Genomic DNA, 24,071 nt, shown 5'->3' on the forward strand with positions numbered 1-24,071 from the left:
TGGATGATTCAAATGGAGCTGTAGACGAGGAACGGATCAGTTGAAGGGTCATCCAATGAGTTTTTGTTTCAGGACTCCAGGGAAATCAGTCGGCCACGCACTTAGGGTCACGGGGGCGGCGCGTGTTGCCCCGCAAAGTTCAAGGAGCTAGGCCTTCCATTGTGCCGGGGTCAAACTGCTCTGCACTCGTGATCATGGAGAGCACACGGGGAGAGAGAGAAAAAGCAGTGCTGAAATTGTGCAGGGTCCCGTCGAGCAGCACGCTGCGTTTGACAGTCCAGGCTTGGAATACGCCCATCAGCCAAAGCTGAAAACAGGACAGACAGAGACAGGAATAATAAGTCTTCGACGCTGCTGGGCGTATATGAATATATACAAACCATAAAAGAACAGTGGAAGACAAAGGGAAGAAGATGTATGACTCAGACTGTATGCTTTTGAAACAGAAAAAAAAATATATCTAAGGAAGTTTATAAATGTTCTGTAGATGACTCTTATGACTGAAGCAGATGCATGGGCTGCAGAGGTAGGTACAGATGGTGCTACTGTGTTACCGAGTCATGAGAAAAAGAAAAAGGGTATTGTGAAACAAAAAAAACAAAAAAAAAGGCTATTAGTGTTGTCAGTTACTCCTGCAGGTTCATATCGCTCAGTATTCAAACCCACAGGTCTCCCTTGAACTGCTTTATTGAACAGTAGATTTTCAAACAGAAAACAGTGGAGAAGTGAGGTAGCCTAGCAACATTGAAACCACAGTGAATGACTGTGTATGCCCACTGCAAAGGAGCCAGGCAGTTGAAATGACAGCGCAGAGCAACCCCAGAGAGAGTGGGATGTGCTGGCCACCGTGGAAAATACAAATAGGTTGGCTGTTTGTAGCAGTGCACTGTAGACATACGCATGCTGTTTACAGATCTGCCTTTTTTGAGCTACATGCAGGCATAGCATACCAACGTTTTCCCACACCGACTGCCAGGCTCACTTTAAAACCAGCGCTAGTGACCCTATATTGTTTTGCCACTGTGCTGTTCTTGTAGCGCTCTAAATAAAAGATCTCCAGGATGTAACTGAGAAACAATCCCCAGGTGCTGAGAGAAAGAGGTCCAGCGATGTGAATGCCCCGAGGCTGTCAAAGTCCTCTGAGGGGCCTAAGCTTGAATGATCCAGCTGAGCAAATTTATTGGCGCACGCCTAAGAGAGGAGGCTCTACTCTGTGGCCATGGTAATATGGAAATATATTCATTTGATAAATAACAGTCAATTTCTCATGAGAGTAGCTGTGAAGCCTAACATCTTTTTTAAAAGTATAAAGGGAGAGAAGTTCTGATGGAGAATATATCACGTCCCTTCTCCTTTTAAGATTAATTACTGTTCACTTGCAGTTTTCATGTATAAATAGGAGAAAAGCACTGTGGCTAATTATCTCGATAGGTGGCCATTTTTATTGCACAGCAATCGCGAGGGAGCTGTAAGATTATTACTGTAAAACTACTCGAACGCAAGCAGGTTACAAATGAGCACAAAGAAATTGCACATCCTCCTGAGACTGAATCAGGGAGTGACACATTTCAACACCTCTTGACAAAATGGCCTCACTTAGGGGGGACAGTTGTGGGCTAAAAATACAATCTGAATATTTCCTGGCATTTTGACAATCTTGATATTTGACGATGTTTTTCAGCTTCCACTAACTCTGTGTGATGTGTGAGTCAGCAAACAGGGCTGGGTGAATAGTAAGAACAGCAACGTTGGAACAACAAAAGTCAGAGTGGCAGCATACTTGATAATGCTACATAGTGATCCACAGGCATGCTAATTAACTGCATACAATGTGATTTAATTTGATGTAATACTGGTTACAGTAGGATAGAGATGATGGGTATTTTACAAACTGAGTCATAACTGTGGCCTCTATTTACTTAGCCTCAGACATCTCAATTGCTGAGCTGGTAAGGCTATATCAAGAGAGCAAAATCTAGAACAATGTGTAGGATCCATACTAAAAATGGACGTATGGACAAAAGCCAAAAATAGTGCGCCAAAAAATATTCAACAATTTCTACAATCAGGCGTCATCAGTTTCCCGTCTCCAAAATGTTCGTAAGCGCAGGTCAAAGTTTTTCCCATCAAGTCAGTTTTATACATCAAACTTTGCGTTGGAAGTGGTGTACACCTCTTTCCGGCCTTGTCTTGTGTGTACGCGATGTTAATAAATAAGACTCCTGGTGTTACTTTTATCCGCTAGCTAGCTCCTACCCGATCCGGCAAATGAGTGTAGAGTGGCCAAGGCTAATGTTAGCTAACCAGTGGAGACCCTGGGGTGGGCAGTAGGGCTGTGCGATATGACGATATATATCGTGTGACGAGAGAAAAATGTCTATCTTTTCATATTTTGCTCTATCGTTTATATCGTTGTGATGCAAATTTCACTTTTTACGGTAAAATTTTTCATCATTTGGAGTACAGCCTCAGTGTTGAGTGGAGATGTGTGGGCGTGTTTGTGCTTTAGAACATAACCACTATGAACAATCAGAACAAAACTTTTTATTCATTGGATTAAAATGACCTATATCGGGATATGAGATGTTGGTCATATTGCCCAGCCCTAGTAGGCAGTGGGCAGTATGCTTCTGCATGTTAATGCAGCCAGCCGACTGTCTGTCAAGACAGACAAAAGATAATAGAATAAAAGGCAAGACATTTACATCACAAATAAAAAAAAAAATAACCACTTCTAAATGGATATCGCTTTGAAATGTTGCGCTAAAGCTCATTGTGTCAGTGGAGCGCAGGACTAAAAGGAAAGGCCCCTCGAGGGTTTTTTGGACCTCCTTGCATGTTCCCATTGTTTTGGGTTTTTTTTTTCCCTAAAAAGAAGTTCTTATATCACCGACTGTAAATTGTTTTAATGGTAATTGTATTACTGATTGTCAATTTTTTTATGGTAATTGTAATGTTGACTTTTTTTTTTTTTTTAATACGTGCTAAATAAACAAACAAACAAACAACTAGGAGACAGAATGGTGACCAATGTTATGACACAGTCTCTAGTTGCTACTAACTGTTTGAGTATGCCAAATAAAATCATTTGGAACAACCACTTTTACATTTTTGTAACCCTCTTTTTGGATTAACCACCTAAATCAAATCAAATATGGACTTTTTGATTGCCGTCAATTTTTTTGAAAGTGATTATAATGATGAAAGAGACAAAAGTCTTACTGATACACATTTAACATTTTCATACCCATGTAAGTTTTCATAGTATGAGCAGTTCATGAAAGTTTAACATAGTGCTCATGTTCTCAAATATACATTATCTTGCTATTCGGGTTAAATTTTTAATCAAACTGTCATGTAGCAAACAAGCACGTCACATTTCCATGCATACTCCTTTTTAGTAAAATGACTTACGGCTGTGTTTGTTGCTATACTCTCCGCTGCTTTGCATTTTTGAATGTGCCCACTTAATAAGTGGAGTGATGCTCCCTTTCATGTGCTCATATCAAAGCCTGTCTCGTCCCTTAATTGTTTTGATAGGCATTTGGAGGGGGAAAAAAGGGTTGATTTTATTATTTAATGTTTTTATCTTATCTTATCTAAGCCGTAATGATTTAACCTACAGAGTAGTGACAGTTCCACTGGAACAAGTGCATAATTATACATTTAAGTGTTCTACTTAATGCGCTCATTTTCAAGCTGTCAAGGTCATTCGCTGGAGTGCCATTAGTGAAGAGAGGGGCCCTCTTTACCTGGGAACATGGCAGCCGCTTAATGCCCAATGCTCAAGAGGAGCATGCCACAGTACACCACTGCAGCCAGTGACAGCCATAGATTCATTTATATAACACACTCACTGATACAGGAAGTGTAATGCCTATATTTGTGTTGCTAAGGTGTTTATGGTAGCCTATACAGCCCCTGAACCTCACAGCCAGCACTTTATACGGCAATCAAGGCGAAGGGGTAATGACTCTTGTGTGTCTGAGGAGAGGGTTAAAGTGGTCGGGAGTGGAGGGTGGGGGGAGGCTGACACTGTGAACCCCTGATGGCCTTTCTGCTGGGTCGCCATGGCAACATCTAGCCCAGTCGTTAATGAGGCACAAGTGAGCTGTTAACAGAATACTGATTTTGGTTTGACATCAGCCCTGATTCATATCTGTCAGGAGGTGTTGATGAAATATGCACCCTGAGTTTGTTTTATAACCGCACATAAAATGGCCTCGGTGTTCTGTTTATGCAGCGAATGCAAAACAAAATGTGCCACGGATGTTACTCACTGATTTAGAGTAATTATGTGGGTCAGAGCGCTATACATAAGAAAACCAGCCAAAAAACATCCAGTTTGCCGGCTGCAATTTAAATAATTGACCTGTTGGAGATTTATTTATATCTCCACATTAGGTATTATAATATATTTCAATCCTGTACTGCACCCCACAATTCAGAAAATGCCCTTTTTGTATATCAGTCATTTGAAATGAAGTGAAAGCGAAGCCCTGACTGAGCATGTGCCCTTCACATGTTCCTATGCGTATGAATTATTTATGGAGGTGCTGGGCACAATTGGTGGTAGGAGGGCGAGAGGAGCATCAGTGACTGGCACAGTAATGACAGTGTCTGGGCTCATCTCAAAACGCCGCACTCTGATTGGTGACCTTACAGGAGTGGCAGAGGTTAGCGATGCCTGGCACTGCTTGGCTATGAGAGTGCTGCTTCACCGAATCCAAATTAAGCAGCAGCTCTCAAATTGCTCTCTCTACCTGCCTGTGCAGCGCGGCGTCTCGTGCTGTAAATGATTAGCGCATTAACAGCATGGTGAGGGGACTAACTTGCTGCTCCAGACCCCTTGTTAAAGCAGTGAAAAGCATAGCTGTGAGGTATAATTCATTGCAGTGGCAGCTAATGAGTGGATGCTACAGTGGGAAGGTGACGGTAATAAGCACAGACTTAACACCATCTGAACACAGGTTAGGATTCAGGATGAGGAGCTGGTTGTTAGGGAAGTATTTACAACTAATGTGATGCTGAGTTGGCACATCCGATCGTTGACAGTTTCTGCAAATGAATGGAGTGTGTTTGAAGGACCCAGCTTGATGTTGACGTTCTCTAATAACAGAAACTGATGCGAGATACCTCTAGAGCTGAAATGTTTCAGTGCCATACCTAACAGCCTGTTTTTCATACCTGACATTGAGGAATAATTTTTTTCAGTGTATTTCTCCATTTGCTTTTAATTTAAGTTTCTAATTAGCGCTAAACTGTAGAAATTCAAAATAAAGGTGTCTGTGATGTGTTTTCTGGCTGCCAGTTAATTCAGAATGCATTTACACAAATTGATCCTGCATTAAAATACCTGCCAGTAGAAATGAAAATATTAAAATACAAAATAAGATACACCATAGAATGACCAAAATTCTGATTTAAAATGAGCAAAGATTAACCAAGCAGTCAGTGGTTGTTTTCAGTACATGGCAGTTACTTGACACCATGGAAACTTTTCAGTCAATGTGTCATAAAATAAAGTAACACAACGTGTAGCTCAGCGTGTGATGTAACCAGTGACATGGGAGGGAATCCGCGGCTAGTCAGATGGCGATTTTCTCATGAATTGGCCCGTTCTTCACTGTCCCCGTCAACTGACGGTTAATGGCCTTTTCCTTTGCGAGGACAAGGACAGCGTGCTATTCCTTGTCTCCCTAGTTGTTCATCTTTACATTGTCTGTCAGGTTTGCGTTTCCCTCTTGCTACTAGCTGCTCACTAATTCCTGCTATCAGCTGTTTCCTGTTTATCCACTGCCAGTGGGTCGGACATGCGGCATCATCAACAGCTCCTCCCACAAGTCTTCAACAGCCCCTCCCGTGGCGGAAGGCCGCCTCGGTCTTTTTAAACTTAAAGTGTTCCACCAATATGACTACTCTACGAGGCGGAAAATTGGGTGCCTCGGATCAACTCTGTGTGTCTAAATGCTCGCAGCTTGCCGGCAGAACGGCCCAATATTCACCAAAAATCTGGTAGTGTAAAAGGAGCTCAAGATTCTCTTGCTATTTTGCCTATTCCTCATCTAAACTGTCTTCAGAAACATATTTTAGTGCACTGTTGTAATATGAGAATTTGTGAACAGGAAGTGGCACCGTATTGTATCCTGTGGAAAAATGGCCAAGCTCAGCCTTGCAGCAAATTTTTCCCAGTGGCCACTCGCAGTATTGCAGCCTAAAAAGCATTTTCCCCATAGGTCGTCATTATAAAAGAGACGTCCGTACAACTGCTGATAGGACACCTTGAACTGTAACCAAGGTCAATTATCTTTCTTTCTGTCTTGAATTTTGGATCCATGGAGATTTTACTTTTGTGAAACTTTCCTGGAGCTGAGAAAAACAAGTTAAAAATCTGTAACATCATCACAGTGTAAAGTCTATGAGCCGAGCTGGAACTGGTGGGCCAGGCCAGCAGGAGAAACACTACTGCGTATATTCAGAGTGTTCGGTGCTGCACAGTGCATTCTGGTAGTTGTAGGTTTTCTGTATTGTAAAACACAGGCTGAAAAAACTGAGATGAACCAAAAGTCTGTTTCTGTGTTACCTATTTCTCACCATAAATGTTTTCAGAAATATATTTTAGCTTACTGTTTAACTGTAATATGAGATTGTTTCTAACCAGCTGGCAGCCATATTGTTTCCTGTTAAAACAGACAAGCTTGCACTACATTCTTTGCGTCGCCCATCTTTGGTATTGTTTATTAATCTGCGGTGGCGCAGTGTATTCAGGTAGTTGTGGGTTTTCTACCTCTTGAGTAAAAGCAAATACCACAGCCATTTTCTTTTGTTTTCTCTGGTCACGTAGCACCAACTTCAAAAGTATTTGCATCTTTCTACTGCATAGACAGCCCAGTTTAATGTGAAATACTTCTTTAAATACCCAGTCCTACATGCCTCACTGTATATACACTTTGCTTGTAAAAGCACATGTTGTAAAAATGTGAATATAATTCCTTTACATGCAGTACACGTGTGCAAACATGATTCATGCATGAATATGTGCAGGCAGCTCCTGTGCATGACAGACATAACGTTCAGTAGAGTTTATATGGCCTTTCTAATGTCTCCAATCATACAGACAAAGCACTGGAGGCAGATAAGCAAATTTATATTCAGTTTTCTTGAGGAAACCACAGATATACCAAACGGGGCCACCATTGTGTTTTTTCCCCCCTGTGGTTTTGTTCATTCAGTGTCTCTCCAGTGAAGGCAGAGGGTCTCAAAACACAACACAAAAATACACAAACGCACATCAAGGCATGCACAAATACACCTTTGGCCCAGATTTGTCTCCCGCCCCTCACTATCTGCGGGGTGTTTAAACACCAGAGTGGAGTTGTCTAAATGATAATTGCTTCTGAAAGGTTGATTTGTGGCTATATCAGAGGGGGTAACTCTCCTCTCAGTGTTGAGCGAGATTAGCCGTGGATCTTCGGGATTTATCACTCGAGGCATACGGATTAATGCCGCGATGAAGTTTAAAACAGAATCACTGGCGACCGCATCGTTTTAAAGAAATAAGAGGAGCTTATATCAGCTCAAGCCATTATCAGAAGAAGAAAAGGAGAAGCTAATCAGCTTTTTAATGCTAATTATTCCTAATGAGGATTAGATTATAAAACAAAATCAGTCAAACAATATGAGTAGTCCGAGACCAATTTTGTCATGACAGTTACAAAAACTATTTCACGTGTTCTCTGATATAGTATGTTCTTCAGATCTGTATATAGTCTTGCAGTATACTTAGCTCTGAAGGTATCAAGGAGGTGAAACTGCAATTTTAATGGTCTCTTCGTGGGTAATGCATGTAATTAAATCACAACTCCATCTGCTATTCTGTGTGTCAACAGAAATCACACCTTAGTGATTCAGAGAGAAAATTAAATGAGATTGTGTGCGGTTAGAGGCGTGTCTGAGTTCTCCGAGGCCCACTATCTCACCCACAATGCAAAGCAAATGTATGGATAATAGGTTTAGCTGCCTAGATATGCCGCTATTGCAGGTTTATCTGTGATGGAAGGTGCATTTTATGGCATTAGAGGAGGCCAGACAGTGATTGAATTATAACCCAGATATCTGTAAATAAGATTCTCCAGGTTTTAAGCCTTAAAAGGAGCATGTGTTCACTATCAACCGTCATCAATCATTAAAGGGAAGTCTGCGTTTGTGGCCAGTCGTGTCTCCATGTGGTCGGAAATGGATTTTCTACAAAAGCCAAGATGCAATTTACCCTCTAATGCCAACGTTAATCTATTTACATACTTAAATTATGTTCATCCATGCTGAAAACAGAAGAGTGTCTGTTTTCCTTGTTCTGCCTTTAAAAATTTTAGTCTTATCCGAATAGCAGTAGTTGGGTGTGAACCATTTTGTTGAACAGGCAAACAGTATTTCCAGCTTGGCTGCAGAAAGCAGGTGCAGCAGATCAGCCAGCATGTTCAGAAGGAAGAAAATACATACAGAGACCCAGATAATTTCAAGATACTGGCCCTGCTGCTACAAGTGCAAGTGAGCATCATGTGTATCATGGCTGCAGATTAAAGCCAAACTGTGATAAATTGGATGAGAAAATGAAGTTGTCATTGAGCCAGGGGGGTTGCATTTTGCACATTCGGGTTGTGCTATATTGACAGTCACAGGGTCAGACTAACATATAGTAATGTTTATGCACCCTGGTGCCATGGAATTAAGCAGTGAGGCCCAATGTGATGTTTTTCTGAGGTGTAAATAAAGAGCTGTGCACTAGTCTGGTGGTGACTGTAGAGAATGGCCTGCCAATATTAAGTGCAGGCAGGTATTATTACAGGGAATGATTTGTCAATAAGATTTCATCTTGTGACTTCTGTGAATCCAAATGACTTGAGTGTGTCGGCTACATCTCAGTGATAACTTAAGCCTAATTGACAGGGCCTACGCTGCCTCCTGGGGCGCAGGGGGGCTGACAGAGCGAGAATGGAGATTAAGGAAGGAAGCGAACAAAGGTGAGGTGAGGGAATGAGGTGTGCGTGTGTGTTAGTGGCTGGTGGTGTATGGCAAACCAGGAGGCATGAAGGTGATGCGCAAGGGATCGCTGGTCAACCAGCAGCGAGAGCCGGAGCACTGTCACTTTCTCCGCTTGCCATGTCTGCTGGCCCTGACAGCAATCCATTTGAGGGCCTCCTGGTACTAACAGAGTGCTAAAACCCAATCAAACAGGCTGGAAGGAAAAGGCGAGACGCTCGGGCCCAGCCGGCTTCCACTTGTGTGAGCAATTCACCTCTGACTGACCCGTTCAGGCATCTTAAATAAGCCATGCACATCATGGACAGCAGAAAAGCCACACTCAGGGACCTGAAGACATCCATGTGTCCATAAAAGCTGGAGAGTGCTTTTTGAAATCAAAGAGGACTCCCATGTTTGCCTTCATCAAGGTCAAATGAGAATAAAACTGCATTTAAAGAAATGTGGAAAGAAATTCTATGTTTGTTGGACACTATTTCACATAACCAAAAAGAGTACGTTGTGTTTTACTACTACTTGCTAAATTCTAATCAGTCCCTCTGTCTTTTGCCATCTAAGATTTGTAGTTACAATATTGTGTTGTTTTTTTCGGGGGGGGGGGGGGGGGGCATGACTTCGATCATGTCCATAAATCACCAACCAGTGTTACCAACATGTTAGCCAACGTGATGCTAACATAAACAGCAGAGGTTTCCCAACTGTTATAAGACTGTGGTGCAACAATTTTACCTTGTCTTCCTCTCCATGCCTGCCTACATGCGCAAGTCCAAAGAAAAATAAAAAACACTTCAAAGTGCAAGTGGTTAGCTTGCCAAACCCTGGCAACATCCTAAAAAGTTCATTGTTTGTAGTTTTACCCTCCAACAACTCCCAGACCATCTTCTAGCATAGCGAAGACATGGCCCACCCTGCTCTGCCTCTGATTGGCTTACCCAGATATTTTTACCCTAACCAATACCACTCCTCTTGCCCAATCCTATCCAGTCCAACTAATGATGCCAACGAATAATAGATAATCAGACGGGAGAGTAGAGCGGGTCCTTCCTTTGCCTAGGAAATGCAGAATTGCCCCTCAGCATCACAGTAGCCACATTATGGAGGTAACTGCAGTGTTCCCTGAGTTTCGCTCATCTTATTCATTAGTCGCAAGGGGCATCACTTAGTTTGGTTTTTATTGGCCAAACTTTGTGTTAAGTCTCAAATTTAGAAATTTTGATCTTCTCCTATAAGGTAATATAATGTTATATAAATATATATTTCAATGCACATATTAACAGGTGTTAATTACGTTTTAAAAATATATTTATATGTAAATTTCCAATTCCAAGAATATCACTGTCTAATATTCTTAAGAATTAAAAGTATATCATTGGCACAAAAAGGTCTCAAAATGGCAATAATATAATTTATCCCAATTATTTCTGTGACAATATATCATCCAATAAAATTAGTTATCGGGACTGGTCTATATTTATTAGGGCCCGAGCACCCGTGGTGTGAGGACCCTCTTAAAAACTGAAGGAATTATCATTTAGCCTATCTATTAATTTATTTTTTTCCGAAAAGAAGCACATTTTTGAGGGGCTTAGGATACTCGAAAACTCATGAATCTTTGCACACACATAAGTATTGAGATCAATAACAGAACCAGTAACAATATCATAATAGGCCATTAAATATAGCAGATTATCTTTCATAATACTAAAAGCATTACTCAAAAAACAGAGCTGATCCTGTTACTGAAATCCAAAGTGGAAAGGTCAGTGTAGGCACATTGATCGAGGATTGTGCACTCGTGATAGGGTTGGCAGTTGTGAGAAAAGCACTTAGGCAGATTAAAAGAACAATATGCTGAATTTATAGCTTTTTGTAGCTCTTTATCCAGAATGATTAACAGAACATCGACAAGCTATTTACAAAAAAACAGGCTTGCAGACCATCAGGTTTTATTTCTTGATGTATGCGTCTCTGAAAGTAGAAAGATTGATTTCAGTATTTGTTTTGTGTTCTCTTAGCATTGCAGAGAGAAGTAGCTGCTCGCCTCTGTAGGGCAACACACGTCAGTAAAATCTGCAATAGACCATGCACCAAATGCAGGAAAGATTTTCCTCCCGAGCAGGATTACAGTGTTTTACAAAAATCAATACTTAACCAGCAGCACGACTGCGGTCGACGCCACCTCAAAGAAGCTGCTCAAGTTCAACAAAAGATCAGAGAAAGTTAGCCGGTGAAAGCGTAATCAAATGGCATCTGTCAGTACTGCAAGCTGTGTTGGACTGTGTCCACTGGCACCCTGGTTTGCTTTGGTTTTCCTAACTCCCCTTGAAATGTTTGGTGAGAATGTAATTAGCTAGCACTGGGCAGGCACAGCCTCATTTGAGATGGGCTTCACTGGCGTCGTGTTTTTTTTCTCTTCTCCTTCCCTCGTGTGGTATCGCACACAGAATTAACTCTGACAAAATGGTAATTAATATTTCCCCTCCATTGTTGAAGAGGAGAGGGGACGCGAGAGCTGTGGTGCCAGGATCCAAAGGAGGGCACTGCCAGACTGGCCATCTTGCCAGCTTTTTATGTTTGCTGGGAGGAAGTGTTTTTCAATAAGCCAACCTAGTGGTGTTGAAAACAAATTATATGTTTCTGTGCGCAATTTGTCCCAACTGTTTATAAAGGAGTAGGAAATTACTGAATTTTGTTTAGCGTGACTAATAGTCGGAAATTTTGTTTCAACATACACTTAATAATCAATCATGTCTTATTTCTTTTGATTTCAGGAGGTGGGGGATGTGGGCCGGAACACCAAAGAACCAGTACAGTCAGATGGAGTATGAGAATGGAGAACCCTGCTGGCAAGGAGGTTCACGCAGTACTACAGTAAGTACTGCATGAGTGACAGTACATACAAACATACAGTAGACACACGCACACTCATACACTCACAGTAGCATATGAGAGCACAAAGAAACACATATGAATAAATGTATGGATGAACAAATGGTACATACACTGACAGACTGTTATATAGACAGATGGACAGACGATACAGTAAAGGATGAGGCAACAAAGAGAAGTCATTTGCACAACTCATTAGAGTTTCAGCCTGAATAAAAATGTTATACAGACCTCATTTGGATTTTAATTCATTATGGCAAATGTGGAGATTTTAGACTTTAAAAGTAAAAAGAAAAACTATACCAATCATGCATTCTATCTTTGTAATTTACATTTTGGTTTGTATCAGTGGTTCCTAACTGGTGGGTCGTGGTCCAAAAGGGGGGCTACCTGGTTGATCCTGCCAGTAGCATATGCTTGTCTCAAAGATTAAGCCATGCAAGTCTAAGTCCGATTGTGAATGAAGTGACTCGCGAACATGTCAGCTTTGTAAACAACACTTTATTTTGACGTACAGTGACTAACAGACACCTACCTGACAAAGACAAAACTAGCTCGATCCTGTGTGGACCTTGAACAAATGACTAAGGGGAAATCTGGACCAGTTGGGAACCACTGGTCGACATTGTCAGGTGTGAGCCTATCACTTCAGTTCAGACACCTGCATAGAACAATCTGGTAAATGCTCACACCATAAAACCAATGTCCTCTGGTAGAATGTGTCCCTGGTGCTGCTCAGTACTTAAAGTGTCTGTCAGTATTACAGGACAATGTTCTGTAGTAGTATTAGAGGTCTTTATTTACCTCAGCTCCAGAGAGTAGCAGGCCCTTTCTAAAAACAGGCTATTACAACAAATTTTGCCAGTTTAATAAGTGTTATTCAGCCACAGAGTAATGTGATACTCACCACTTAGAACAGAAATAATGTTTTCATACTGTAATTAATTCAAGTCGTTTCTTGATTGCTGTGCTTCTGATGGATGTGAGGCGACAAAACTGAACACTTTCTGATGTTTTTCTTACTAAAGGCCTACATTTAAAGGGAAGGCTATGAGATCTTTTATATGGAGGATGTGTTTAATGCACTGTAACCTAACAGTGTTTGGGGGTAGAGGCAAAGTTGAACACCAGACATGACTCTTGCTGTGCTGATGAAATTAGTGTTGTGGAAATGTTATTATCAATTTATCGAGACAACAGTAAACATGGAGGAGGTTTTGAGTTTTCATTAAAATGGGGAACAGGGGGAATAGCAATAAAGGCCTGTATTTAATATAAACCTGGTTCTCTTGGCCGCTGAGTTAAATTGAGGCTTATTTAAGAATTTACAGTAGTTTGATTTTGTAGCAAAAGTGTTGCAATTTCAGCCACTTGTACATTTACAGCATTTACAGCATTTACAGCCACCTATTTTAACTGTTTATCCATTACTTTAAGCGAATTACCTGACCTGTTTAGTCAGGACTTTAAGGTAAGGACGGTAATGGACTTTTTGTCAATATCCGATATGCTGAAATGTAACAACTCATTTGGCCGATAATGATATCAATATTTCCACTTTATACAATACTGGTCAATGTATATTATATCTGTTGATTGTTCAAATTACGAAAAATGTGTACGTATGTATGCATCGAGTCTGATCATTTTAAAGCCTATATTGGTTGACATACCGATGACATACCGATATTATCAGCATGTTGGCCGTTACGATATTTCATTTTAAAGCCAATATCTGCTGATATCAATGATGTGCCAACATTATCGTGCATCCCTAATATATGCAATACTTTTAACTTTTACAGTCGTCCATTACTTTTAGCTGAATATTTGAACTGTTTAGTCAGTACTTTCAGCTATTTTTTTTCATATTCAACACTGTTAGGTACCTATTTAAACTTCTCTGCTTGCCAAATGCTTTCAGGCATTCTTACCAGTCCCTCCAGGAAATCGTAATCTTGCGATCGCAATAATTAACGCAAATTCAACGAACGTCCGCAATATTTGCGGGGGCTTGCAATTTTTAAAAAGTCCCGTGATTTTTCTGGCCGACCAGAAGTTGTCACACATGCCACGTCATTTGAAACGTCATGAGACGCGTCATCAAATGTTTAAATGTATACAATATGTGTTAAATGTATTAAAATGTTATGTTCACAGAAGATGTATCTTATATGTCTACATGTGTTGAAGTCCATGTTTTGAAACAAATCAAATAAAACTAAAGAAGAGACCTATAAAAAACATTTGCAGCTATTTTTGTAATATTCAGTATGATTATTATAGCAAGTGACTACATGACAAAAATCACATTTTTTTTTTCCTCCTTTTGTCATTAGCCGCAATTTCCCGCAAAAAAATCACATAAAAATGCCACAATTTTTTATCTCAATTTTTGACCAAATTGACCATAAATTCAAGGGTTTCTGGCAGCAAATTCAAGGTTTTTTAGCAGCGAGATCCTGGAGGGACTGTCTTACATAATTGTAACATGTAGTATTCAATCTGACTTAATTTGTGGAAATGTCATTTTAATTAAATCATATCTTCGATTTTTGCAAATTAGTTGAGCTACTCTACAATCTTGCCAAGTACCCACTGGGCTACAGGTACCCCTGGTTGGGTATCACTGCTGTAGATAATGACTTTAACAGTCAACCTTACAAATAAATACAAATTAAGTTAACTGTACAGAGAGGCTGTGGTTTGCTAATTTCCAGAGGGAAAGCTAAGAGAAACAGCCAAACGAAGCTCCTCTCTCCACATTCACTGGGGACAGTTTGAAGCCTTCCTGCCCAGTCTGCTCCCTGCATGCCTTGCTCTGCGCATGTGCATTTCAACAATGGAGAGTTAGTCAGTCAATCAGTAAAAGACGTTCAGTCCTCATGGCCCACTCAGCAGCCTGGCAAAAAGATGTTTTGTTCAAAGCCAAGTGATGGAAGCTGACTTGCTTTCCCCCCCTCTGTCAGTCTACATTGGTTTTCTGGTTAATGTTGCTCCGGCTGCATTCTCCTGCAGCTTTCTCCTCTTTTACTCTTCTCTGTATTTTCCTAGTATTGCCTCTTCCTTTCAGCCACTTTTATGAGATCCATTTACATTTTTGTGTGAGAATTTGCTCAATTGAAAATGTAGCACATTTAATCATCTTATTTTCTTTGCCTGGCCCCCTCTTCAAATCAGAGTCCAATAAATGTCGTTTGCAAATGTATGTACTCATGCCATCCAGGGGCCCCCTTTGAAAAGACTAAATTGAATTCCTTTGATACGACCCCCTAACCGAGTGCAGTCGGCATAAATGAAGTCTCGTCAGAAGTCGACGCTCATTATATTTGAAATGCTGAACCTCGTCTTTGGGTAGTGCTCTCTCTTTCAGCGGTGAAACTCACTTCTCTCTTTATACTTGAGTAGTGGGACCAGTGATGTATTGTTTCAGCGATGGATATTGAGGTAATCCAAATTCAAGCAGCGTGCAGTGTATCTTAAGAGTCTGTGGGGAAGAGTGAACTCAACTGTTTCAGTTATTAATTAAATTCAAAGTACTGGACTGTGACTGTTACATGTGTGCAGTGAGTTTAGCTATTGTACAGCTAGCACAACTGTGGCCCCAGATCTTATACAGCCTCTCCCATTGCTTAAAGGAGAATTCTAGTTTATTATAATATAGGTCAGATATTTGTAGGTGTGGCCATCATTTCTATTGGTCATGTAAATATTGTACTAGACAATAAACTTTTTCACAACCTGTCTGATTGTGTTTCTTCTCTGTTTCTTTGTCTTTCTGGTGATGTTGCCGTGTTGCCAGAACTCAGCATCTTCTAACCGCTTCATCCTCTTGAGGGTCGCGGGGGGGCTGGAGCCTATCCCAGCTGACATCGGGCGAGAGGCAGGGTACACCCTGGACAGGTCGCCAGGGCTGACACATAGAGACAAACAACCATTCACACTCACACATTCACACCTACGGACAATTTAGAGTTATCAATTAACCTAGTCCCCAATCTGCATGTCTTTGGACTGTGGGAGGAAGCCGGAGTGCCCGGAGAGAACCCACGCTGACACGGGGAGAACATGCAAACTCCGCACAGAAGGGCTCCCACGCCCGGGATCGAACCGGCAACCCTTTTGCTGTGAGGCGAGAGTGCTAACCACCACACCACCGTGCCGCCCCACCAGATTTATCCTTTAACTTTATTATATTCCGATCCAGCATTCATTCAGACATACCCATCACATGGTTATTTGTTTTGCTTAGAAATGTTAAAGGAACGCTGACCATTTTATATTAATTACTCACTGGATGTTACATTAAATCTATGAAGAAATCCTTTTTCTCGCAGGCCTCTGGTGAACGACAAATCCAAAAACAGAGAAAATTCTGGACAAATTAAAGTTAATGTGTAACAACAGTAAAACTCTATCAAAACATCTGCTTACGAACTCATTTATCCAGCTGTATGCTCAGTATGTCTACAATGGACAACCTTTTCCAAGAGGAAACTGAACTAAAAGTGAAAATTAATCGATGCTTTCTTCAAAGCCAGACTCCATTGACAAAAACAGTAATTTAACCTTGCTCGACACAGGAGCTGCAGAGGCCTGTGCTACAAAGCCGCCCAGGATATCTTTTCATTGTCTGGTTTGACTAACCCTAACATTCTAACATTCCTAACGTTCTCTGCTATTTCTGTAGTAAGGAATTTTAATACCACAGGAGTACTTAAAGCCTGAACTATAACCTCAACGCAAAGCATTTAGCAGCGAACGTGGAGGTCCGACCTAACATACCCACATATGCTATCACTAGAAGCCACACTTGACTAGACGCAAACTGATTAAGTCTAACTCGACTAACAGATTAGTTTCGGTGGTAGAGGACAGGGGTGTAATTGTGTCCAAAGTCCAGCAGTTTTACCAAGACACATCTGCTAATTGAACATTTGAACTGAAATTTTTAAAATACTTGTTGATGTATGCGAGTAATTTAGATTAATTAAAAACAGAGCATGTAAGTCATTAGATTTTTTTTAATCATTTGACAGCCCTACTTATAACGTAAAATGTCAAAACAATGAAAATACTATCCGAAAATTCACAGTCGGCCGAGACTTAAATTACGTGTAGGTACCAGTGGGCTTTAGGCCTAAATGTGACATTACTACAGATTATTTTTTGCTATGAAGCTGGATGATGATGAATGTCACGTAAAAAACTTTAATGTCAGACTGTTTCTGCTCCTGCAGTAAAGGCTAGAAAAGAACCTTGTTAACGACTGATGAGGTCTAACTGACCCAAATGTGGCATTTATAATAACGGGAGCCAATTAACAGTGTGGGGATTATTTTTCTAATGAAATATGTGTTTTATCCTAGTTGTCATCACAAAGCTGCAGTGTTGGTAAAAGTAGCAGCACTGTAAGCGATCACTGTGGGCTAAACTAAACTTCACATATGTTAAAATACTGCTAAAATCATGTGTTTAGGGGTCAAGTAATCCTTTAACTTTAGCTCTTATATTCATGTTTTAAAGTAACACAATATTGTGCTTATATTTAAGAGAACGGACAAAATTGATGTAGCAGAAGCCAAGATGTACTTATGTCAAGCTCTAAAACCCTGTTTCCATCAAACACTTTCAGTATGGTACCTTTGGAACCAAAAGTAACCCTTCAGACATGGTACCTAGACCCAGGTCCACTTAGCGTTTCCACTGCAAAAAGGACTCTTTAATGTGGGCGGGGTTGTTGTCACTCACCGCTCTGTGCAGAACTTATACTGTATTTCCTCCTTTATCAGTCCGCACCTCATTTATAGTCCACAGAACAAAGATGAACACTGACATTTTCAGAACAAAAAATAACCCAAGAACCAGTCCTTTCATTTTATAGCTATAGTTTACTAACATATGTAAAACTCTACATGAGCCTCAAAACCAGCCACAACTCAGTCCTGAGCAGAGTGACCGTCTGCTGTTGACCAGTCAACGGACACAGTGTTCACAGCTCCACTTTTTAATACCACATCTGTGTACTAGGTACCCCAACAGAGGGGGAACTAAAAATGGGGACGGTATGGAGCGGTTCCATTGGTACCATCCACAACTTTTCACAGTGGAAACAGAAAGAATGCGAACTGAACTGAACCGTACTGTACTGCTTACATTTCCTATAACGCAACTTATAACATCTTTCATTAGACTATCCCTTCGTCTTGCAGGCTCCACATGTCCAGTTTGTGACTCAAGCTTTCTGTTATAAATGAGGAAGTCCCAGATGCGATAACCCTGATGACACCATCATCATCAGATTTGACACAGCAGAGATACAAACTGTTTTTACAGGCTGAGTAGCACTAACCACAATGTCTGAACTGATCCTCATGTGTAATAAAGTTGAAGTGCCTCTTTAACTGATATACGTTATGTGTCAAGACACAAGCAAGTACAAACACAAGGTGGAGAAATTACGCTCTGGAATCACACAAAAATAATCCTACAAGTCTAAAGTATTGCCACCCAACACTGACCTATGGCTCTGACACCCTCAAGTCAGAACTGAATCCCCAATAACCATGAACACACACATAAGAAAACACTTTGTCTCACCGAGCGGCACACACCCACTTAATATCTCTGTGCAACGAGATACTAAGTGACATAACAAAAGACTATTTTTAATCCAAGTACGGGACAAAACCAAATCACCAGTTGTACCAGCCTGAAACTTCAGCACAATAATACCTGTCAAGTTCCAATCTCTCTCTCTCTCCAGGTGCTTTTGTTCGCCGGAGGGATTGTCTGCTCCGGGTGCAGTATGATGTGAGGGGTTGCTATGGAAACCCCCTAGAAGTAAAATAAGTTGCTTTTCCCTTCCACTCTCTTGCAGAGGGTGTCAAAGTCACCTATTAAAGTCGTGACAGTGGTAATCACTGTTCACACGTGAAGACGACAGCAGCGATGTCCCATAATGCCACAGTGTCCCCCAGTCACAGCATCACTTCAGGTCTTGTAGACTCTGATTGTAGGCTAGGCAGTGATGAAACTCTTCATGAACAGTGCCATTATTTTATTTGACAAGAGACCTGATTATAGTTGAATCACCAGCTCCACTAGTACTGTATTTTTTTTTGCATAATTCTATCATTTGCAGTGAATCTAATTTCTTCACAAAAGTTTGAAATTGCTGCGAAAATTACTAAAACAAGAGGAAGGACAGCGTCTTCAATCAGCCCCCATCGGGAGATAAAACTGGCATGGCTCTTGACTCAGGCTAACAACGGCTCTTCTCCCTGCACCACCTCAACTTTTCTCTCTTTGTGCTTTTCTAGGTCACACTGACATGCGGAACGGAGACAGCCTTGCGATCGGTGAAGGAGCCCAGCAAATGCCAGTACATCATGGACTTTCAGACTCCTGTGGCCTGTCAGCCGGTGCTGAAGCAGCGGGGCATACACAGTGAACTGTGACCCCTTCCCTTACTGGCCTAGCCTAGATTAACTTGCCCCCCCCCTGGCTAGCCCGCGGTGACAAGCTGGGGTCCTGAGGGTCTCCTCTGACATCTGTGTTGTCAGAACATATATACTTCCAAGCAAGTCTTGCTAAGGTCAGAATCTGGTTTTCAGTAACACTGCTCCTGGGCCACTTTAGTTTTCATTAATTGTCACGGTGTTGCTTTACATTGCCATGTGTTAATATTTGAATAGAGCATTAATTGAATTACTTAGTGTACACAAGTATTCTTCACACTGCAGTATATTCCTTAGACGGGTTAATACTTAAGGCCCAACAAAATCATTATGTAAATAATGTAATCAGTAAAGTGAAACTAGGGTCTAATGGCATTTCCACTAATGTAACTGCTTTGTCAAATGAAAGCACAAATAAATGGACTGTGTCCTTACTTCATTATACTGGCTACCTTGGTATAGCCTTACTTAAATTTTAAAGTTCAAGTCTAGTGATATTTAAAGTTTTTCCTCAGTAAAACCTTTGAAAAGATCAAACCAGCAATGGTTTCATCCCTCTATAGTATTTCCTGTTTAGCCAAAGCCTGAACTAGCTTAGCATAGCGCTCTGTTGTCATCCAAAAACTATTAAAAAGATCAATAATCCACACTGTTGTACTGGGTGACATTATGATGAACATGAGCAGTGTAGTTTATCTTGAGTCAGTCCACCATGCACCATCATTCTGCTGTAAAAACTCACTCTAGTACCAAATGTGTATCAATCTGCAGCTGAAAGTAGTCCCCAACAAATGCACCATTTACTCCTGTTTGAGTAACATTGGCTAAAAACTACAGTGCCCAGCTGTTTTAGGGAATTGTTTAGCCTCTTTTAAAACTGTAACTTCATATTTGTGACCTGTTACTACAGATTTACATCATCAGAAAGAACAAATGGGCTTGGGACTGAGCACCAGCAACACGACAGGGAAGTCGAAAGGTATTGAGAGCCAAAGTAACACATTGTTGTCTTTTCAAGATTTTAAGATGTTTTCTTGTCAGGAAAAATACAAAAGACTGGGAGTTTTATCCTTTAAATACCTCTTTCACTGCACTATATTTCAGTATTGAGCGACATTACAGTGTAGATTGCTGAATAAAGACAATGACATTGCTATCATTGTAACTGCTGTATCAAAGAACTGCTTATTCATAAGCACAAATAAAAATTCATCATATTTTATTTTAACCTTACCTGATTCTTCTTCTGCTTTTACTGTAACGTTGTCATAACGTTGCCTGAAGAGTCATTTAAAAAAGTGTTTTATATATAATTAGACCTACAGATTTATGCACTCTAATGTATAGCTTCACAACCCTTTAACAATGTCTACACACTTTCAACTATTATTAGTGCTGCATTGTGTACTGCGTATAACATCTCTTGATTTCACAAGATTCTGCCAGCGTTAGCAGTCTGCTCCTTACTGTGCATGCTATTTATGATGTTGTTATGTAACAGATTGTGGGGTTTGTGCAGCAGGGCCCTCTGCTCATTAAGGGGGAGCTAAATCAGCTGTCAGGTATCCAATAGGCTGCCTGATATATTCCTACCCTGCTGGGGCAGCTGGGTGGCTGTTTGCCTGCTAGCAATGCAATAGCCTCAGGCTTTGTAGCCCAGGGACTGCTGTTTTTTATTTATCTGGATTCAGCTCCCATCCACATTCTCTATTTGATGACGAATCTAACTATTTGCTTTCACCTTCGGTTTTTCAGGACAATGGTCAGATTTGTGTCAACCGAATCAGACAAAAGACATCCCTGCACAAAATTTTAGAAACTAAACTGGCTTATAACACTAAGTCTACACTAACACTAACACACTAACTCTTTTTGCAGACGCGATTTGACTTCAGATTCTGAGTGGAACACACTAACTCTTTTCGCAGACGCGATTTGACTTCAGATTCTGAGTGGAACACAATGTGTTAATTCAGCAAAGTCTCACTCTGTAATTATCATGATTATCTTGCAGCTGTAAAGGCAAACGCAAATTGATCAGCCAATCTGGAAAGACAACAGATTTTCTAAGGATGCTATCCACTTTCCTTCTCCACCATCTCAAGGAAACAACACAATACCACTTGGAGTTTCAGATATGCAACAGATGCCAGAGCTGATGTCAGCATAAAAAAACACGGAGCCTTCACAGGCTCCTACGACGACCAACAGCTGGAAATACTGCCAATCACACAGACAGTGTCAAGAGCAGCACTCTAGCTAATATTGCAGAAGGCATTACTGGCATCTGGAGAAAAGTTTATATTGCATCATTGCCATATGGTGTGATGTGATGGTGTCTCGTAAAGAACTTTTTCCCTGGATAAAACCTGCTCGCACAAAGGAACAGATTTGACAATCTGCAGGGTATCAACAACTCCTCACTTTACTGAATGATCATCATGTGTTAAATTACTTGCGTGCTTCACCCCACACAGCGTAGGTGGGAACCACATTGGAAGATTGCGGTTTAAATGGACATTTATTTGGAAAGAAAAAAAAGAAAAGCTAGCACTGTGAGTTTCTGTACTGGGTTTTTTGAACTGACTGGCCATTGATGTGTTGCTGCAGATCAGAAAAGGGAAGAAGGGAGTTGTGGGAAGGATTCAGGAGGGAAACTGAGCACACACAGACGCACACACTAGCACATACTTACACACCTCCATTCAGCACATTTGCACATGAAGGGGCAGGGATAGAAAGTCTTTCCAGTTGAGCGTGGGTGTATTTGTGTGTTGACTCCAAATTGCTAAAAGGGCCCAGAGGCTTTATATTGCATTAAATCTCCGACTCAGCTTTGTAGAAACTAGTTCAGGGTACCTGTTCTCTGGAGTGGGAGACAGTGGGGCCTTCGCCTGACTGACTGACTGACTGACTAGTGAGTGACTGACTGGTTGACTGACGCCCACCACAACCCAGCGCCGTCTTTTTACTCTTGTGGAGATTGTTTTTAAGCTTCCTCTTTTGAAGGGAGGCCAGTTATACCCTCAGGGCTGAGAGGGAAAAAAAGGACGCTCGCGTTGAGTCGGCGTGCGACAGTCACATCCGTCTCCCTCGCGTCCACACTTACTCCAATCTATTCAGTCACGATACTGACGCTTCACAATCAGCCTATAGCCTACATATTTCTTTTTTGCAAACAACACCATTTAGAGGTGTTAGGTTTGTGAGAATACAGTACATACAGTATATACAACATTCAGTATGTGTTGCAGATACAGTGACACAAAGCTTTAATATAATTTCTTTTTCTTAAGATTATTTAAGGTAATTACTTTTACCAAGTTTTGTTTCTAATATTAACCCTTTGAAACCTGGAACAACATCACTTTTCCTGTGCTGCTTTCCTCTGAAAACCTTTGAACTCTGAGCAGATTGGTGCAGTTTCTTTCAAAATCATGGGGGGGAAATGCAAAGAGCAACTTTATAATAAATGTTCCACAAATTGCAAAAAATTAATAAATTTAGAAAATTATTTTAAGGTAAAAACTGCATCTATAATTATCATTGTTATATGTTTAAAATTATGTTACAGAATTATTATAATTTTTAAGACATTTTTCCAGGTCATTTTCTTGTTTGTTTGTCTTTAACTTTGTTTTTGAACTCCAGCTTCCTCCCACAGTCCAAAGACATGCAGGTTAATTGATGACTCTAAATTGTCCATAGGTGTGAATGTGAGTGTGAATGGTTGTCTGTCTCTATGTGTCAGCACTGTGATAGTCTGGTGACCTGTCCACGGTGAACCCTGCCTCTCACCCGATGACAGCTGGGATAGGCTCCAGCCCCTCTCCTATGATTCCTTGTTTGTTTGTTTGCTTTTAATTTTTTTTTTCTTTTTTTTTTTTTACTGGTTTCCTTGTTTTTAATGTTTTTACTAATATCTTGCAGTTTTTTGGGATCATGTCTTCTTATATTGTCCATTGTCCATTGTTTTAATAAAGAAGTCTGGCCTTTTTACATAATTCTGTGAGGAACCATGATCTGATTTCATGCTGCACAGGGCATGAGTCCACGGACAGCAGGGCACAGTGAAAGGAGTTTGTTAACTTGCTAAGTTGGAGGTTTGCAACCTGTTGCCTGCAGCTCTTCATCTGACAGCTCTCTGTAGCTGCTCCTTCTCTTTCTGTAATCCCTGAAATATGTCAAACTGATCTGCTGTCAAAAATGATGAAAATGATGATTGGTTGGACCACGAAAAAAATCCCCCAACCTTTGGCAGCCACAGTTTATTTATTTATTTATTTATTTATTTATTTATTTATTTATTTATTTATTTGCTAAAATTTGGCAATAGATAGTGACATAACAGGAATTTATTTAATGAAAATGTTCAAGATTATTACTGTAAAAGTTTTAGGGGAAATTTATTGGCAGAAATGTAATATAATAAGTATGTTTTATTTAGTGTGTAATCTCCTGAAAATAAGAATAGTTGTGTTTTCATTACCTTAGTATGAGCCGTTTATATACATATATACGTGAACACAGGGAGCTGGTCCTCTGCTGTGTTTCAGGTCGGATACCTCTAAACTTGCTATTTTTAGTGCATAAGTGCGTTCACACTGAGAAGTATTGCAAAATACAGTGCATTTGAGATCAGATTCTCTACAAGTTGTAAATATTCACAAAGTGTGGCAACAA

At 40.6% G+C, this 24,071-nt stretch overlaps 1 protein-coding gene across 1 annotated transcript in view; it reads left to right on the forward strand.

Annotated features, from left to right (window-relative positions):
• The window catches only part of LOC125883863 (glucosidase 2 subunit beta-like), a 187,064-nt gene extending 167,257 nt beyond the window's left edge, over positions 1 to 19,807 (forward strand). The window contains exons 14-15 of the mRNA XM_049568472.1: positions 11,811 to 11,910; positions 19,251 to 19,807. Coding sequence (XP_049424429.1) covers positions 11,811 to 11,910; positions 19,251 to 19,388 — 238 coding nt within the window. The 3' untranslated portion in view covers positions 19,389 to 19,807. The remainder of the gene's footprint in view (positions 1 to 11,810; positions 11,911 to 19,250) is intronic.
• Positions 19,808 to 24,071: the final 4,264 nt, after the last annotated feature.

Source organism: Epinephelus fuscoguttatus, linkage group LG23 (assembly GCF_011397635.1).
Source record: "Epinephelus fuscoguttatus linkage group LG23, E.fuscoguttatus.final_Chr_v1".
Classification (NCBI taxonomy): Eukaryota; Metazoa; Chordata; class Actinopteri; order Perciformes; family Serranidae; genus Epinephelus; species Epinephelus fuscoguttatus.